The sequence below is a fragment of the Corylus avellana genome, chromosome 1 (genome assembly GCF_965113065.1).
Source record: "Corylus avellana chromosome 1, dhCorAvel1.hap1.2, whole genome shotgun sequence".
In the NCBI taxonomy this organism is placed as follows: domain Eukaryota; kingdom Viridiplantae; phylum Streptophyta; class Magnoliopsida; order Fagales; family Betulaceae; genus Corylus; species Corylus avellana.
Window position 1 is genome coordinate 7281481 of NC_142490.1, and position 20585 is coordinate 7302065.

General features: G+C 33.9%; 2 protein-coding genes across 5 annotated transcripts in view; one reads left to right on the forward strand and one right to left on the reverse strand.

The window, feature by feature from the left end:
* The window catches only part of ATRX (P-loop containing nucleoside triphosphate hydrolases superfamily protein), a 47995-nt gene extending 39720 nt beyond the window's left edge, over positions 1-8275 (forward strand). For 2 of the 4 annotated variants that reach the window (XM_059579676.2, XM_059579678.2), the window contains exons 24-27: positions 130-208; positions 281-549; positions 7111-7491; positions 7997-8274. In XM_059579676.2, the coding sequence (XP_059435659.1) occupies positions 130-208; positions 281-549; positions 7111-7491; positions 7997-8075 (808 nt within the window). In that variant the 3' untranslated portion in view covers positions 8076-8274. Of the gene's footprint in view, positions 1-129; positions 209-280; positions 550-7110; positions 7865-7996 lie in introns of those variants that run through there. The other 2 variants (XM_059579677.2, XM_059579679.2) reach the window with 2 other exon arrangements.
* Positions 8276-9410: 1135 nt separating this feature from the next.
* LOC132171063 (hypothetical protein At1g04090) lies at positions 9411-13596 on the reverse strand. Its single transcript, XM_059582273.2, has 2 exons — positions 13139-13596; positions 9411-11496 (listed from the first exon to the last, which is right to left on the reverse strand). Exons 1-2 carry the CDS (start codon positions 13239-13241, stop codon positions 9896-9898), a joined length of 1704 nt encoding a protein of 567 aa, XP_059438256.2. The 5' UTR covers positions 13242-13596; the 3' UTR covers positions 9411-9895.
* Between the last annotated feature and the right edge of the window lie 6989 nt (positions 13597-20585).

Here is a 20585-nt window from a genome sequence, read left to right on the forward strand (position 1 = left end):
ATCATTACAATCAAACCATTTTTGCAGTCAAATCAAAGTTCTTGTTTGACGAGTAGTAGCAAGTTTTGCAACTTTTATGTTTAAGAATAAATTTTTTGTTGCTCATCAAAATGTTTCCCATATATTCAGGTATGGCCAAACAAAGCCTGTGTTTGCTTACCGACTGATGGCCCATGGAACTATGGAAGAAAAGATTTATAAGCGTCAGGTAGTAGACATCTAAATGCACTTAATGGTTTCAGAATCAGTGGATCTTTAATGAAATGAATGGTTTTAATAGGTGACAAAGGAGGGCATGGCTGCAAGGGTGGTAGATAGACAACAGGTAGGTAGGACTATTTCTAAAGAAGAGGAGATGCATCTCTTTGAATTTGGTGATGATGAGAACCTGGACAGTTTGACCGAGCTGGGTAAAGAGAATGGACATACAAGGAACGATAATATGTCTGGCCAAGTTGGAAATTCTCTTACGCAGACAATGCCTCTTTCTCATGGAAGCTGCTCTTCTGACAATATAATGGAAAGTTTACTTGCAAAGCATTATCCTAGGTAGATTCTCTCAACTCTTTAAGCTTTATTGATATAAATCTATTCAATGACTTGTCCTGGTTCCTCGTTATTTTCTATATCTCTATTTTCTGATGATGTTGCCTCAAGCCATAGAATGTTGGAAAGAAACTTGTGACTCATTTAGATATGTAGTTGTTGCTTGGTAACAATGTGCAGGATAGACCAAATCACAGCAATCTCTGTAAAAGTAATTTAATATGTCATGATTGCATAATTTTTGCTATATCGCTGCTCTTTGTATGTGATGCCTTTGGCTTTTGGTTTTCTTTTCTTTATTTCTTGGTGAATTTTGACTTTCTTTCTGCTAACTACTTATCCTTAAAGTTTAAGCTGATAGAAAATGGTAAACTTAATTATTTTATTAAAATCCCCGCACTTCCTCTCATGCATTGAAACATTCTAGTCCTATATTGGGAAGATGAAAAGTAGCCCATATAGAGTGGGTGATTTATAAAGATAGTCATGAGTGCTGAGTCTTACATTGCCTAGTTATTAGATGAAATTGAGCTTTATAAGAAACTCTAGGGAAGCTCCAAATTAACTAGTCATTTTAGAGTGATAGCGTAAATGTGGCGAGTGTTTTTTCTTGAGTCGTTACAAGTAGTATTAGAGCAACCTAATAACATCAGGCCATGTGGTACTAGAGCACTGCATGACGTGGCCCTGACGAGATCGTCAGGGTTTTATAACGGCCCGGTCCTATATTGGGAAGATGAAGAGTAGCCCACATAGAGTGGGTAATTTATAAAATATTCATGAGTATTAAGTCCTGCATTGCCTAGTTATTAAGTGAAACTGGGCTTTATAAGGAATTCTAGTCTTTTTGGGTCGATAGCGCAGATATGGCTAATGCTTTTTCCTAGGTCGTTACATGCATGAGTTCAAACTTTCCCTCAACAAATAAGGCTCAACTCGTGAAAGATTTAATTGAAATTGGAAATTAATTATAGGGTTAGAGTTCAAACTTAGAGCACTCCTAATAACTTAGCCATTTCCCCTTTTTAGCTAAAATGGCTAATGAAAAGGCCAAAAAATGCATCCATCAGCATATGTAAACCCAAAATGCAAAACCCATTGAACTACAGTATCATGCCACGTGGCTTGAACTGTAGCTCAATGCATAATTTTTTTTTTTTTTTCCGCTTTCCTTTCTCTTGTTTTTTTAAACATTTCTCTCACCCCTCTTTCCTTGCACCTTTACCATGGACGAAACGGAAGGTTTGCTTCTCTTCCTTCAACCCTCCATGACTAGCATTGTGCTTCGTCCACCCATCTGATTTGCTGATTTGCTTTGGCAGACACCCATCATTGTTACACCGCCCTCCTTCCCTCCCTTATCATACCAAAACCCAAAGCCGAGGAGAGAAAAAAGGGGAAAATAATTTTTTTTTTCTTCTCTTTTCTCTCTCCCTTTCAGTATCTGCCCGTTCCCTTCGATATCTAAATTGTTTGGGGTAAGATTTTGTGCAGGAAATGTGGATAGGTTCGTCTTAGATTTTTCTTTGCTTGTATATAAATCTTTAGCATCAGAAAGAACAAAGAAGACCCACTTTGCATCTGTCTTGTTGTCTTACTTGGAGAAGGTTTATGATTTCTGAGATGGGTTTCTTGGTTGATTCACAAGAGGGTTGTGGAAAGGGAGGTTTGTGGGGTTCCAATACTATATTAAATCACTACGTATCCTAAGTTTAAGGTGATAGGAAAGAGTAAATTCTAATCATATAATTATATTCTCACACTTTATGTACCAAACACATTTTGGTGAATGTAAACAAGTGCATAGTGTGTTGGAAATCTATATACTGCACTACATTAATGTGTTTAATTTCAGCATTTTGCTCTCTGGACTACAAAAGCTATTTATATAGTTAGCCATATTGCCCCGACGAGTTGTTCATTTAGTTCAGTATAAACAATCAATTGGACTTGGTTAAAACAGTGGGGATACTGACCATTTCAAATAGTAGATAATGAATATTTTCTTTTATGTATTAATATATTACTCTTATCTGTTAGTAATCATGAGAAGTATAAAATCTTAGATTGTTTATCTACTTATTTGCATATGGTATTCCTTTACTTGTTTTTTTGGGTAAAGTATATGCATGCAAATATGTGTGAGTCACGTCGTCCATAGCAGAAGCTGATATATGTGAAGAATGATCTCTCTGTAGTTCAGCATACTCAGATTGAGATTTATCTCTGTACTGCCTCAATGATTTTAAAATAAAATGAGAGAATACCTGGAATAACTTGACTGGCTTTCTGAGCCAATCAGGTGCATGGAACACACCCAGTTTGGAAGGTTCTTTCTTTGGTATTTTTGGTGTGCCTTAAATGATTCGATTATAGACCTGAACTTGGTTTAATTAGTGTTCTCTGTTTGGTCCAGTCAGAATGTGATAGTTATGATAGTATGACTACACCTAATAATAGTGTACATCTCAACACACCTAAATTGGCTGGGCCATTTTTTTGTAGGGCTTAATGTCTTTCTTCACTGCTGTGATCCTCATATTTATCTTTCCCTTTTTGGTTGCAATGCCTTCATTCATAAAACAGTCTCCAATGCTGTAACTGTTTCTTTGTTGCTAATGCCAAACCATCTCAACCCAAGTAAATCATAATCTCAACTAATTGGGATCAGATAAGGACCCTTTTGTGCCACTCGGCTGTATTTTGGGTCATATCCCCAGTTATCTTTCTAATAATGTTGGTCATTTTTAGTAAACTCTACCATATTATCTCTACTATTCTTTTTGTCATTTCCCCTTTTTTCATATTAATATAACTAGCTCATAACCTGCGCTATGCGCAAGATTCTCCATTATAATTAAATTTTAAAATTTAAACGCATCATCATCGTACTTTTTATTATAGATTAAAAAGACGTATAAAAATATATCTCACATCTATAAATAAAAAAACATTTAAAGTTGTACACCAGCACATTACTCAACATAGTGACACAAAGTTACACAAAACATTACATGAAATTATAAATCACCAAAAAAAAAAAAAAAATTATCATAAGACACTTAATTTTATTTTAATCCATAAAAATTTAAACATGTTAAAATATTTGTTCCCATATGTGTATTTTATAATGAAAAGAAGTATATAGAAAAAAAAAATAGCAAGAGGAAAATCTGAATTCTGATTATTAAAGCATTAATAGAAAATTAGAAAAATTTGTGATGATATTTGTGTGATACCTATTATATTTCAATACAAATAAAACTCATATAATTCTGAACATTTAAAAAATAATATAGAGCAAAATAACAAATCTTTTGTTTTTTTATTGATACAAAATAATACAAAATCTTTCGCTCAATATTTAATGCAATCAAATAAATCATTTTACGTCATATTCAATGCTTGATTATTTCTTTGGTATTTTGAAAGTGTTTCTATTCCTTTTTTGAACAATAATCAAATAAATTTGTGTCTTATTTTGCTTTCAAAAGCAAAAGAATCCAAAAAATATTTGAGTAAATCATTATAATTTAATTTCAAAATTTAAACACATTTTTCTTTCAACCACCTTAATTTGCATATAGACGTAAAAGAAACTACTGTTAGAGTGATGTAAAATATAATATATGTAAATTAGAACAAAAAATTGGAAACAGAAGAACAAAACCATAAGAAATAAAGACAAAACAAACGAAAAATGAAAATTGCTCATATAATAAAAAATAACTTTCTTTTTGCATACTTTCTTTCTTTCTAATGAAATTCATAGATAATTATCGTTGGATTATGTGAATTTGTAGTATTTGCAGGGTGTATGGAGAGTTTTAGAGAGAGATAATATATGATATGAAAAACAATAAATAAGAAAATAAGAGATTGAGTAGAAAAAAATTTAAATTTAAAACCTACTCAAAAAAAAAATATATATATATATATTAGATCGAAAATAGTATGCCTTTCCAAGCACCAAATCCACCACTTTGGTAAGAATTGAACCACAACAATTATCACATAAATGATTTTTTCTTTTTTTGTTTTAAAAAGCATCTCATATATGGTTTTTTCTATATGTATAGCTCTTGATTCTATATATATATATATATATATATACTACAAATGGTTATGGTTTCTTTATTCTTTTTTTTTTTTTTTTTAAATCGTATATATTGGTTTTTTTTTTTCAATATATGGGATTCTATTTATAGTTTTTTAAGTAAGGTATTTTTTTCTTCTGTTTTTCTGTTTTTTATAAGATTTTTTTTTTTCTTTTTTTTTTTTAAGTAAGTAAGGTATTAATACGTACAAGTCTTGATTCTATGTATGGGTTTTTAATATTAATATATATTAAAGGTCCGGTTCAATTTTAGTTGAAGGGCCGGTTCACTCACTAAAAAAATAGGTTCATGCCACATGTCGCAATTTTAAGGCACTTTTAAGGAGGTTTCGGCTATTTTATATATATATATATATATATATATATATATATATATATATGATGATGATGATGATGGGGAAAATACATTTACCACCCCCAAACTACCACTCATTTTTCTGATAACGACCCCCAAACTACCACTTTTTTTTTTTTTTTGATAATGACCCCAAAACTACCACTCCTATGGCATCTAAACCATCAAACTCTCAAATGTGACACTTGCTCTCTTTCAACTGCCACCTTGTTACAAATCACACCCTCCATTAGCATTTGGTGTTAAAATGGAAGGAAAATTTCTCATTTGCATCGCACGTGACTCTTTTTTACTTTAACTTCCCAAAATGTCCTTAAAATGTTTTTTTTTTAAATTAAAATTAAAAAATAAAAATAAAAAAAAAATAAAAAAATTGTAAAGAAAAAAAAAATAAAAAAATAAACTGATGGGGTCGCCAAACCACCACTCATCCATGAGAGCCACCCTATAGGCTGTGGGTGGTTAGGCCACCCCTTCAGTTTTATATATATATGTATATAATTTTTAAGGGCATTTTGGGAAAAGGCAAAAAATGTCATGTGTAGGGCAGTTGAGGAATTTTTCATCCATTTTAACGCCAAATACTCACGGATAGTTGATTTTTAATGGAGTGGTAGTTAGAGAGGGGTAAGTGTCACATTTTAAAGGTGGGTGTTCTAAGTGCCAGAGGGGTTGGTAGTTTGGTCCTTGGGGGTGGGAAGTGTATTTCCCCTTAATATAATTTAGATTTTTGTATTGGTGCATCTGTAGACCTCTGTTTCACAAGTTCCTTGTCTCTGCTAGACTTATTTCATAGAATTCTTTGCAATACTTTTTAGTACTAGTGCATTTGTACTAGTTCAAATTATCTGAGAGGGTTTCCTACACTTACCTCCTCAAACTTACACCCAAATCGCAATGTCTCTCTCAAAATTTATAAAGTTGCAACCCACCAAACTACCTAGCCCTTTCACTTAGCCCCCTCTGTTAAATCCGATGGAAATTTTAAAAGATGACAATAATGCCACTGCAATTACATTATTTAAAAAAAATAAAAAATAAAAAAAAAAAAAACTCTAGGAGAACCATGGCCAAGGAAGTTTTTAAAAATCTAAGGGCATTGTATTTTCACAAAAATGATAGGGGTATTTTACCCATTTTCCATTAGATTTAACGGAAAATTCTAATAGATGAAGGGTTAAATTAAAACGTTAGGTAGATTTGGGGTTCAATTGCAACCTTTTAAAGTTTCGGGGACATTGTAACTTAGGTGTAAGTTTGAGGGGGGTAAGGGTAGTTTGACTCTTCCTCATTTTATCCTGAATTGGTGTCATCCTACCTTCTCAGGATTGATTCCGTTCCTTGTCCTATCTTCCTTAGTGGTTCCATACATCCCACCTGACCATTCTCATGTCTACTACCCTTATTTTATAGACATCTTGTTTCTTATTAACCAACATTTTGAACCAAAGCTTACTGATCTTACCTTAAATCTATTAAATTCTCTTTTTGTTAATTAACATTTTGAATCGTGTGATCTGATATGGTATCTCAGATGAACCGCTCTGCTTCATCTATCCTGCCCCTATATTATATGAGAAATGTTCTCCACAATCTCTGTATAATATAACCATGTTGGTATCTTTGGACCATCTAATTTTACCAATCTCTTCATTTTACTCATTTTAATAAGTTTGCATTCCTATGCTCAGTCTTTATCCTGCTTGACATAAATCTGTTAGATTTCAAAGGTCTCTCCAGCGTACAAACTTATATCTAACCCTTACTCCAGTTTCATAGATCAATACAATTAATCCACAAATAACATGACCAAGACACATCATCCATAATATATTAAGCAAGCTCTTCCATAACCAATCGGATACCATAGTCCTCATCCTTCGTCGAGGCTTGAAACTGGCTATGCAAAAAGATATGACAATGAAATATGACATGGGCAGAGTTCAAGCCAAACCATCTGAAGTTAAACTGGAGTTACTACTCAATATTGTTGGCTTCACTAGCCTTCTTATGTATTCTTATTAGTATTCAGCATCTCGAAAGAATTTTCAAGCATTTGATAGATTGTCCCAATGCATTCCCTTGATTCCAGATGGATTTCCAATTACCATGAACATGAGACCCTTTTGCAAGAGAATGAGGAAGAAAAGCTATCAAAAGAAGAGCAAGACATGGCTTGGGAAGTATATCAGAGAACAATGGAATGGGAGGAAGTGCAGCGAGTTCCCGTAAATGAATCTGCATGCGAGCAAAAGGCGGCAGTGTCAAGCATGCCCCCTCCTGCACCTGATGAGACCAGCAGCCTCTCACAATCCCAGATGAGGAATCGTATGGTACAGCGGAAATGCACTAACCTTTCCCACTTGCTAACTCTTAGAAGCCAGGGCACCAAAGTTGGTTGCAGTACGGTTTGTGGGGAATGTGCCCAGGAGATAAGCTGGGAGGACCTTAATCGGGACGGCAGAGTAGCAAGGTGAAGAGCATTCCCTCCATTTTGTTCATATGTGGTTGATATGATGTAATTAATTGTGATTATAAATGGCAAAAGCTACGAGTTCAATGCCCTTTTTGAACACAATAGTGACATCTTTTTTGTAGGTGTAGCCCCTAAATTCCTGCCTTTATTAATATTCAGAGGTTTTTCCCTTTTGTTTGGTTATGTATTCCTTATTTTTTTAGGTTGAGGAGCAAGGGTTTTTACTTTTGAAACGGTTGGGGTGTTATTTTTCTGGTGGGAATTTGGCCGTTGTAAATTTGAACTGTATAATAAATTCTCTAATGAAATTAGTAGTTTATGAAGAAGTTAAGTGTCCCGTTTGTGGCATTTGATGTTGTAATTTACGTACTGTAAACATCTTATCTTTTCTCTTTCTCTTTCTTTCTTTCTTTCTTTTTTCTTTTAAAAAAAGTTTAATAAAAATCTTTTTCTGATGAGTGATGACTATACAAAGTAGCAAATTTGTTTCTTCTTGCTGCAGGTGTCTTGACTTGCTCTTCCACATAAGCCCCGTTGTGCACGTGCTGCATGATGGGCATGCAGGGGAAACACTGCTTTAATTGATAACATGCCCCGATTCTAGTATTTGCAAGAGTTAATTCACCCTGCTTCGTCAAGTGATTTTGGTTTATTGAATAATTAAGGCTAAGTTATTATAGGATTTGCACTTGTATCAAACTGTTCCGTATGATAAGTATTTTAAAGATCCTCATGGTATGCTCTCATATGAAATTGATCATTTTGTACAAATTTTGTCAATTTTTCTGAAGGAGTTATTATGAGGAGATGGTTAGCCAATCACTCTCAAGTGCGCTGTAAGTGGTTCAGTCACTCTCAAAGGTGTTTTGAGAAGATGGTTGGGGTTGGTTGAGCCACCCTCTAAGGCCTTGGTTGTGATTTAGCAACCCTTAAACCAGTTTGGGGGTGGTTGCCTTCTCCCTCAAGCCACTGGTTGGGGGTGGTAGGATTATTTTTGGGTGGTTGAACAACTTCTCTCTTTTTGTTTTGTTATTTCTTAAAAATATATATATATATTATTTGAGGATAAAATTGCACTTTGGTAGATCAATTTGATACTGAAGCATTTTTACCTTAGAGATTGATTTAATACAAGTCTAACCCTAGGAAATTTAAATAATTAATTAAGAAAACTAATTGGATCAGAAATTCAATAGTTTTATATCTCATCTTATCTAACTTACCCATATATTAATTTGAGATAAAGAGTGGGATTTTTTTTTTTTTTTTTTTGACATGTCCACACAAAATAAGGGGACGAGGGGATTCGAACTAGTGACCTCCACTTCATTAAACATGGTCCATAACCGATTGATGGATTTAATCACTAGTAAGAATTTAAGTTAGATATGTGTGTAAGATGAATATGCAAAGAGTAATGCTACATTTTACGAACCCATTCTACTTCCATTTATTTGGCCCCTTGTTAAAATATAAAATAAAATAAAAATTAAGAAATGATGAGCATTGTTACATGAACCTAATGGGATGAAAATGAAACGAAGATGTAGCCTTACTCATACCTAACCACCGCTTTAGGTGTGCATGTCCAATGTGTTTTGGAGCATGGGCAAAGCCTTCTTGTATTTTTGGTACCTATAGAATATACCAACTTAGAAAAGGTAATGAGGACCCACTATGACAATTGATGACAGATTAAAGCATTTCAAAGAAGATACCCCCTAATCATACGACCGCTATACAATTATGATGATGTAGTAGTAAAATCAACCGTTGATTTTTTCTTGTTATAAGCCCCCATTGATTCAAAAATTAATTTTTACTGTTGCATCATTATAGTTATATAAGATTAGTATGAGAGTTTACTTATTCAATACAATAGGATAATCTTGTTATCAAACAATAAACAAGAATAATAAACTCAACATCACAACACTTGATAGCTCTGGCCGACCAAATACAATACTAATTTTTTCAATAATTTTACAAGCAGGCAATCCACTGTTCAAGCAGCATTCTGGCTGAAAACTCAGGAAGCTTTCCAAGTTACCATTCCTTCATGTAATCTGGCAATCTTGTAACAACAGAGTTTTCAGCCACAACCCATCAATCAAAGCTAAAAAAAGCTTCATAAATAAACTATATCATCAGGAATTTTGCAGTGTTATCCTCTTCGATCCCTGCAAGCACTGAAAGCATTTGTTCACTGCACCTCCACAAATGGATGAACCAACAAGAATGACATGTCATATTTTACACTAATATATCTACCACCACACATCCCTCTTGCTCCAAGCTTTGTGCGGCACTGATTTGGCAGCAAGCTGGTGACTGCAGTAACTAATCCAATCCCTTCATACACATCTGAAGTGGGGAAGAAAATGGCTTTTGAATGGAAAAGCTAGCATATTTCGTCTCCTGCCCAATTATCCTTCTCCTTTGGTCCAGTTGGCCCTTCTTCACCATAAAGCTCTGTTGGGAACAACTCAAATATATTCTCCACTGAAAACCTAACAAATAGTGGAAGAAGATCAATTAACTTGTCGAGTTCTGACCGCGAATCATACACAATAGTTGGACCCCATTCTCTCATATATTCCAACCAGCATGGTTCCTGAATTATTCCATCACCAAGATACCCAGCTGCAATAATCTGATACTTGGTGCTAGAATCAACAATAAATTTGCTTCTGGCAGCATCATTTCTCACTCCTATTCCCAGCTTCGATGACCCCTGAAGGTATGTCCCTGGATGTGGGAAGCTAGCATGACCGTTTTTTGACGAATATACAGTAGGCTTATTCCCTTCAATGAACTCCAAGTTAAAAGGATCCACCCATTCACCGCCGCTATGCTGCGAGAAGAACATACTCCAAAGTTCTCCAGTGAAGTTGCTCACACGGAGGGTGAAGTGCTCCCAGTCACCGACATGTTCCCCTATCTTGCTCATAGCAATGCTCATTAACCCAACTTTAAGGGTGGCAGGTCCATTGAAAGGGCAAAAAACCCACATCATTATATCCGTAAAAGTTCCTCCCATGGCTGGTTTTACATGAACATAGAGCTCTGCGCTCTCTAAGTTTCCGTTCTTGAGATTGCCTCTAGCTTCATCATCATTTGGCAAATCTATCCAAAATGCACCATCGTTTTTCCCTCCACTAGGCAAGTTCGAGCCCCTGTAATCAATGGGTTCACCCTTCTGATTGCCATCTTGGTATAGAAGTGCCCCATTCTTGAAAAACCATTGCACTGATGAAGGCAAATAAACCTCGTCAGGATGGAAGAAAACGGTTGGCCCATAGTGCTTAATTAGTGCATGAATCTGGTTCAGATTTGGCATAGCATGTAGAGTTATATCAAGATTCTTCAAGCATGCGATGTCCAGATTTTCTTCAGGATCCAAGTAGGTGGTGCAGTAGAATGTCCCAACAGAAACACCTCTACACAACACGCCCCTTTCACAGGGTCTTGTGTTCCAAACCTGAAATGGGTACTTGGAAGACTTTGAATCTGTGGCAAGTAAAATATCACATGTTTCACAACTTTCTGTGAGATCCGCTCGGACGCATCTAACTTCTTCAAGTTTGGGCTGCTCTGGCCTGTCACTAACCACAAACCCCATCGCTTTATAACCCACTGGAGGGTTTGGAAACCAAAAGTAACCACAACCATTGTGCTGTGTTTCTCCACTCCAGATTAGTGTGTAGTTAAGGGGCTTTCTTAGAGCTGGCAAGTCTAATAGTGGCTCATGGATAGAACCAACTTCCTTCTCAGGAGAAGCGGCAATACAAGCCACAAGAACATGCCCTCTCAATGGCTGGTCATTGGGCTGGCAATAGTAACCAAGGCAGAAAAAGCCATCTGGGATCCCCACAGGTTTGTAGAATGTGAGACCTTTTGTTTTTCCATGCAACAGATTGCAGTTCCAAATGCTCTCAAACTCTGTGATTTTGAGAACTTCTATTTCACCTAAGCTTATTCTTCCAGTAGCAAAACCTTGGCCTGAGTAGTTGACACTACACAATTTAGAACAGAGAGTTGATACAAACATGATACTTTTGCAGGGAACAGTGAAAAGTTAACTTCAAGTGAACAATAATATAATTGAAGTAATACTTTATACATTGTGGCAAATAAGATACTTGATCCTGTATCATTACACAAGATATCTACTCTCAATATACTAACTGACTTGGATTTACCCAACAAAAGACCAATGCCTCCATAAAAACTTGAGATTTTTTCAAAAAAGAAGGGAAAAAGATGGTGAATAATCAAGAGATTTGTGGTCTCCTGTTTGTTTTTATTTTTCTTCATATCAGATTCACCCCAGCCATTTCAGAGATACATCGGATGACGCATGCAAATATGAAGTGCAATTGAAAAGATGGTGTCCATATCATGAATCAGAATGTGAAGAAGAAAAAAAAACATTTTATAATAAAAACTTAAAGCAGGCATAAGGGTGCAGCATTGATGGAGCAAAATTTTTCTAAAATATCCATCAAACATGGACTACAGCATTAAGGAGTTCCATGGCAGTCTTTGATGAGGTCAACGTACTTCAGCTCATAGAAATCTATCAAAGTTTCTTGACAGAAAGCACAAAAAACACAAGGAAATTCCAAGAATTTAATACGACAATGTTAAAATGAGAAATAATTATTGAGTAAGAAAAATGCTACTCAGCATTCTCAAGTAACATTCTCTTTGTCTTTTTGTTTTATGTTTTTCTCTTTTTTTTAAAAAAAATAATAATAATAAAAATAAGCGGATGGGAATGTGCTACATAGACAAGAATTCAACTTTCAAGGCAGCCAAGATTCTCTACATATCAAAATTTTGACCAAATTCATTAATGTGTTGAACAAGGTTTATCAGCTAATGCAACAAGACAAAACTGCATTAGCATTTATAAATGAAAAATTATATAAAGAGCAGCATTTATAAGTAAAACCAATGGACTAAATGGCATACCATATTGTGGTTTAATGGAGTAATTTACACAGAAAGCACTAATATTAATGAAGTAAAACCTGAGCAGAGATATAGTGATGGCATGAATAATGTTACAAAAAAGAAAAACAGTTTTTAAGCTTTTTTTTTTTTTTTTTGAAAATGGCCAATTTTATTAATAAAATAATAATGTTACTGAAATATAAAAATCAGTTTTAACTGAAGTTGATTTATGTAATATTCATATATTTTACTAAGGTTTTTTTTTAAAAAAATAATAATAATCTGAAGGCACTAGATCCGTGAACCATAATATCAGTATAATCTGCAGACAGGGCAGGTACCTCACAACCACCAAAACGAGAGAGAGAGAAAGAGAATATTCCTACAATCAACACCAGAGACCCATAAAAATATTTCTAAAAGCATAAACAACCACGGAAATTAACTCACAATCAAATTTATCATGATCATAATCATCATAACTCAACAGAAAAGAAGGAAAAAAAAAAAAAAGTACAAGTAAATCGGGAAAATAATCAAACCCAATATCCCAGCTTGGCATCCAAGCTACTCCCAAAACAAATCACTCATTCATCACAAAAGAACAAACCCCACAAATCATTTTCCAAAAAGAAAGTCTTGGGAGTCACGAAAAATTAACTAAACTTGGTATAGAGAGGCATACCTTCTGGCCAGTCTGGGAGAGGTGCAGGCAGAGAGAAAGGCTCAGGCTCAGGTGAATCGAACTCGGGCTCAGTTTCCCAGCACAAACACTCACACCCAAACATCTTGATGATGCAAATTCACTCACTCAAACACAAGCTAAAGAATTTTCAACAAAACCCAGAAGCTATTTTCCAAAGTCTTTGATCCTGATCAGTCAATCTCTTCCACTTTTCTATGTATTTCAAAAAATATACGCAGAGAGTGATAGTAAAGTATGACAGCCCCCTCTCCCTCTCCCTCTCCCTCTATAACTCTAAGAAAAGACACAGGCACAGGAGAGAGAGATGGAGAGACCCCCTAACACTTGGAACCTTTTTCTTCCGTGTCAGAGAGAGAGAGAGAGGAGGAACGCGCGTGAAAAATGGAGGAGCCGATGTGGTTTCTTTCCTTTTTGGAGTTTATGATTTGTCCACTCACGAGGAAGCCACCGTTACCTCACTTATGCTTTTTGTAAGAAAAGAATTGGTATCGTACTTGAAACGTGGGTACCTACTTTTATCTTTCTTTCTTTTTTTTAATATATATTATTTTTTAAGAAAATACAACTATATATATATATATATATAAAACCAATTAATGTGTCGTGTTTTAAAAGACATCATGTACCCTACCTATTCTTGTTCCGTGTCGACTACCAAGTTCTTGTTTGAAGTAATCTCTCGTATTAGTTACTTAAAAATAAAAATAAAAAATAAAAAATAAAAACTAAAGTCACTAAAAATGCTTAAATACAATTGGTGTAAAAAGGATTATTACTCTTTTCTATAACCCTCCTTTAGAGCATTTTCAATAGAAGTAGGCAAAATATCTATTGAAAAAGTACAAATTTTTAATTTAACTAACTAATTTTGTTATGCACACTCTAACACATTATTTATTCTACTCTTTATTTTCTTTAAATACTATTTTGTGGGAGAGTGTGTGAAAGAAAGAGGAGGAGAAAAGAAAGAAAGAGAGAGAAAAATAATAATAAACAAAGTTTATAGTGTGAATAGTAAATAGGCTAATCATGCTATTTACTATTTATACTAGAAGGAAAAACTACAAAATGACTATTATGCTAAAGAGGATAAAATGTTAATAACAATTAAATCTAACTATTATGAAGGATTTGCCTATTTTTTTGGAGATGCTCTAAGGCTCCTATAATATCATATTTGAGTTACCATACAACTAAATCTATGTACTTTACCTAGAAAATAGAAAATTCAAAAGAGAATTTGTCATAAAACTCATGGTGTAACTCATGGTTGCATCTAAGAATACTTAATCCAGCTCAACAAAATAGTTATAAAAAGTTATTTTTGTTAACCTTGTAGCAAAAATTTGTTAAAACACTCGACATCCGACTCAACTAAATAGTTAAAGATTTATTGAACTACTATAATGCTCAGTAACTTTGTTGAGCTATGACAATTTCTTAGCTATATTAATAAATAAATAAATAAAAACAAACAAACAAACTTATTGTCTCTCTTCTTTGGGAGTAAGAAAAGTGAAAAGTCTACTTAAATGTAAATGTTTTACAAAAGTAAATAATTAAAATATAAATCTTTAACTAAAAATTTAGTTAAATATTTACCGAACTGGGGGGAGGAAAAGAGATCATTTGAAAGCAACAATTATTGCTTTAAGTCATCACAATTATTGATTAAAGGCTTAAAGCAACAATTATTGCAAATCATATGAGCTTATCTATCCATCTTAATATCTTATGCCCCCAAAAGGTAAAATGATCATCCTTTCTGTGATGTTCACGCGCTCAGAGAAGCACGTTTATATATGTATATATGTATATTGGACATGGAATGTATAGCTTGAAATTGAATGAACACGTACAATGGGAAAAAAATAAAAAAAATTGTACTATATATATATTCGATGAATTCCCATTTCTCTACGTATATTGATTTCTCATGCGTCTCAAAACCGCAACAAACTTGGATGCGTAATTGAAAAGAAAAAGAAAAACCGAAAAATACACCATGTTTTCTTCTCAATCACTATATTTTGTCACTTCTCTTGCAAATGATTGTGAGAATTAAGCCACATATATTTTCCTTTCCCAAAAAAAAAAGAAATTAGGTGATAAATATGCTCTTTAGGTCTTTGGTTCAAGGGTATTAATAAATAAAAAGGATAACTTCACTGAAGATTCTTGAACCTCTATTCGAGTTGATAAATCTTTCCTAAACTTTAAAATCTCTCAATTTAATCTCTTGAACTTTCAATTACTTTCAATTTGAACTTCTTCATCAAATTTAGCCATTAAAAATACCAAAAAAGATCAAAATATTCTTGATTTTCATTTTTAAAAAAATTTGGAATTAAGGGTAAAGTTAGAATTTTATAAAAAAATCATGGGTATAAACGTCATTTAATGTTTAAAATCTGCTACAGGGGTCCAAATTGATTGCAATTAAAAGTTCAGGGAACTAAATTGAGAGATTTTGAAATTTATGAGAGTTTGTCAAATCGGGTAGAAATTCAGGGGTCTTTACTCTTTAGTGAAGTTACCCCTAAATAAAAAATTCTTTTGGAAAAAACGATGTTAGGAATAATTTTACTCTATTAGTCTATCAGATGCATAATGAGCCTCAAGACCAATACCAGACCACTAGAAGAATAATGGGTCATAACTCTCAACTGAAAGACTGTGCATTAGGCATCAGAATGAGATCCGCCGGCACTCTACCGGCAAGTTCTTTTAATTGGTTATTGTCTTGTAGGAGTGCAAATTTTGAAAAGCAAGGACACCTCAAAGAACACGCTGTTCACACCAATTGAAAACTGTTGCGCCGAAAAATGTCTTAACAAACTATATAATTTTTTATTGAGATTAAGTATATTTTTTAATATTTGTTGGGGTGAAAATATAGTTAATATTTCAATTAAATATTAATTAAGTAATTAATTTCATATAAAATTTAACAATCAATAATTTAACACGGCTATACAAAAAGCAATGTCATTGTCAGAATGCTAGACTGCTAGTGATGATTTCTTTTATAAGTAATCCATGTAAAGTCTGTGTCTTAATGATTTAAAAGCAAAAACTATAATCGGTGTGGCAAAAGTTTTCAAGGCATGTAGTTTAGATGATAAGATTTGGATTTAACTTTAATCTCAATCCTACTTCATTCATATATCATATTAAAAAGGAAGCTTTGAGTTAGGGCTCACAATTTAACCCGTGATCTGTAAATTTCAATTCGTAATTTTAAGATAATGGTTTAGGTAAAATGGGTTCTAGTCACTCGTTTAATAAAAAATGTTGAATTCGGGTTGACAAAATCAAATTAACGGATCAACCGAATTGATATGAAACCGACAACTTTTGCCCGCTTAACGTTATTTATAACATGTTTGGATATGTCTCACGTCCATCTCAGATATTTTAGATGTAAAGAAAAAAAGAAGAAGCAAAATGATTGAAGTTGGTAATCGACGGTCCAGGATAGTTTGTCATGTTCCAATCCCACCAAATTGTCTCTGTCGGATGAATGTGTTTAGGTGTACCAAATTGTCGTTGTCAGAGGAATGAATGCCTTGAGGTTTAATAATTTGTTCAAATAAATTTCAGAGCAGCCGCCCCATTGGACTTCAAACTTTTATCACTTCCAGTTTCAGCCGTCCCCCACCAAACACCACCCCCCCCCCCCCCCCGATTTCTTTAGGCGTGAGGTTTGTTCCAACCCAACAATATTTTGATAATGAGATTTTTTTTTTTCCTTCTAATTCTATTAAAAGACTCCAAAAGTAAAGGTACTACTACCAATAGATCCCTTGCCCAATTTTGTAATAATATAGGCATTTTTTTTTTTCTTCCGAGAAACCAACTGTAAGACTGTAACTATTATATTTGAACGTGATTCTAGTAGCATCTGTTCGTTGTGAACTGCACAAAAAGAGTCTAAACAGTGAAAACTGCATATACTTCCTTAAATTCGACTGAGTCATAGCCTGACTTAACTCCATCTAAGTATTAATAGAACTCAAGACGATTAATACTAATGAGATTAAAGATTTTCATTTTAAGAGTCGAACTCTTACCGTAACACATGCTTTATCTACTTTGAAGATTTCTTTAAGGCTAGTAAACCACCACCAACGATGATATCTTGGCATCCTCTGTCGAAAGCATTTTTGTTGCCCAAGAGCCTATCAAACAAATATAATGTAGGATGCCCCCCCGGAAGGCTGGAAGCAAAAGTAACCAAATTGTTGTATATTGGTCGGATTTGATACAAGGCTTACCATATATGCTCGAGCCTGGCTTGACAGCGGCGCTCTCTTTCAAGTTTAGGCCCGGTCTTGGTGTAAGGCTTACTGGGCCACAATATCTTCGGCCCACCTAGCCCTGCAAAAAGATGTTTAGTTAGGAGAAACTAGAAAGTGAAGGCTTTCCTTCATGTCCGGATTACCTTTCAAAAGGATTTTTTTAACCAGAGAAGAACTGGTCCTCATCGGCATTTTTGTCCAAAAAGTAAAATTACAAAAATGCCTTCATGTTATGAGGGACCGGTTGCTCTCCGGTTCAGAAGAATTAGAGAGGATCTTGGTACGTTTATCTTGGGTACAGGGGCGGAACTACATAGCCCCTTTTAGGGGGGCAGCCCTCCAAGGGGCCATGTAGTTCTCAAATTTTTTTTAAAAAGTCATTTTTATCCCTAAATTTTTTAATTTTGTCCCCTAAACTCCAAATGCTAGTTCTCCCTCTACTTGGGTGTTGTAATATTATCCATTCAAATCTCTATACTGCATTATTAGAGTATGTTAAATGCTTTTAAAAGTGTTTTAAGGCCTGTTTGGAATTATATTTGAGGGGCCTGACTAAAAGTGCTTTGAACACTCAAAAAGTTTGTTTAAAAAAAAAAAAAAAAGTACTAGTTTGGTTAAAAAAAATTAAAAGCGCTTTTAAGTGTTCAAGAAGCTTAAAAATGGCCAAAACCCATTTGACAAAAGCTTAAAAATGAAGTTTTTGCCCAAACGCACTTTTTGACTTAAAAACTCTATTTCTCAAACGCAATCTCAAGCATGCTTATAAATGCTAAAATGTTTTACAAATGAGTTTTTACTCACAAATTGGTACCTATCCTCAAGTATGAAGAAAAAAATAAATAAATAAACAAAGAAGGTTTCTATGTAAAGCAAGGGCTCATTTAAGGAAAGTTTCTACTTAAGGAAACTTCCCAATAAGGAAAGATTTTTGTTTTCGTTTTCATTAAGAAACTAACTTATTATTATTATTTTATAATTTTGTCTTTGCATTTCTGTAACTATATTTTCACCATACCGATTGTTTACAAGATGTTTGATATAAATACAGAAGATGATTTGGGTTGTTCAAATGAGAAAGGAATATGAAAATCTATTCTACGGTGGTGTATATATCCTTCTAGAGAAGCATGATCATTGGAGGTGTGGACTCGGGGGCGCATATATTATGCTAACGCTTGCGCTATATTCAAAATTATAAAAACTTTTGTAAACCTAACATTTCTCTTAACGGAATAAGGAAAAAAAAAATGTGGTTATAAATTGGAAGAAACACATGGAACAAATTGATAAAATTAGAAATCCAGTGAGTTACTTAATTAAAAACGGGTTAAAGTATCAAAATAGTATTGGTTTTTTGTTTTTTGGTTTTTAAAGGAACTATCTACGTACTTTTTCAAACTACTATCTAATTGACAATGTCTCTTTAAAATTATCAATTGGAGGATATACCCCTCAGATCTAGCTTGGGTGTTGTAATTCAAACTGATTGCGTTATATTCAAAATTATAAAAACTTTTGTAAGCTTAACATTTCTCTTAACGGAATAAGGAAAAAAAAAGAAGAAAAAAAAAGTGGTTGTAAATCGGAAGAAACACATGGAACGAATTGATAAAATTGGAAATCGAGTGAGTTACTTAAAAACGAGTTAAAGAATCAAAATAGTATTAGACTATTAGTTTTTTGGTTTTTAAAGGAAATATTTACGTAATTTCTCAAACTACTACCTAATTGATAATGTCTCTTTGAAATTATCAATCGGAGAACATACCCCTCAATCTAGCTTGGGTGTTGTAATGAAAATAATAAAGGGCCCAGGTTTTGATCTCATCGTAGCAGGAAAAACTAATAAACAACTGTTGTGTAAGACAAGAAACGACAGAGTTTGGTAAAAATAAATCTAGGCCCTTTCTTTTTTTACAGCATATGTGCATGAAGCCAGATTCTCCTCCCTCTATTCAAAAATTGTCAATGTGTTTCTAGATAAAATAAATAAATCGATCAAAATATTCTTATAAATTTGAAAAAAAAAAAAAAAAAAAAAAAAAAAACCATTTGACAGTGGCCATGGCAGCGATCCAGGCCTGCATAGCCTCCCCATCCCTATGGGCCTATGGCAGAAGGTTGAAGCCCCCAAAGTGAGGCGTCCCCTTGAGCTCCACGCACCTCACCTCCGGGAGCCGTCAGATGACTATCCGAGGGCGGATGGCATAGCAATTTTGCACAAACACCATCCTTTTGCTCATTGTTGGCTTTTTTCAATTTTAGTTTTTCTAAGAATTTTAAGACTTTTATTTTTTATTGAAGGTTCGTTATTACGAGACAATAATTTTTTGCTAATTTGAGAGGATGTTGTCCCAATTGATAATTTGAGGACACATAGTTTGAAGGAACTCTAGCTAGAAGAAAGATTTTTGTCCCCTTATAATCCTTTCAAATGTGTTGTGAATTTTTTTCCATTTTTTTAATTAATTTTTTTTTTTTTTTTTAAAAAAAAAAGGTGCTTCTAAAGTTAGAACCAAGTGAGAGCTAGGAAATATATATATATATATATATATATATATATATATATATATATATATATTGAAAGGAGGACAGATATATCAAGAGTACAGTTAATTCTTAAATTAAATTAAGGGTAAAATGGGAAAAACAATTGTAGTAGTCAAACCAGATGGGGGGAAGACAGGTATGACAAACCTGAATAAATCAGGGTAGTTATGAAGGTAGTTAATTTCCTCTATTTTAGGTTATAGAAGGAGCTAGTAATACAAATCCAGATTATATATATGTATATATATAATTCTATCATTTTTTCCCTTTCTATCCTCCTACATTATTACCTAAACCAAACAATGATTTATTTCTATCCATGGGCATTTTGGGGCATCGTGATTAAATTAAACGGTATAATTTATGTTTCTTCTGTTTTTGAGAAGAAATTACGATCACACAAACAAACCTGAAATAACGCAACGGCCTCCGATAAAAGGCTCCCTTGCGAGTCATCTCCTTTTCCTATTCTTCGTCTCCATCTGCAAGAAAATCCATCGGAAAAAAGAAAAAAAAAAAAAAAAAAAATCCGTAATTCTGTCACCACGGCGCATTTTAGCATCCCCACCGCCTCC

What these genes read in the sequence shown, in the direction of transcription:
- LOC132171063 (XM_059582273.2), bottom strand. Translation starts at nt 13,241, where the DNA reads ATGTTTGGGTGTGAGTGTTTGTGCTGGGAAACTGAGCCCGAGTTCGAT. An exon ending in TCTCCCAGACTGGCCAGAAG is followed by an intron (nt 11,497 to 13,138) that starts GTATGCCTCTCT and finishes TCAACTACTCAG; the next exon opens with GCCAAGGTTTTGCTACTGGA.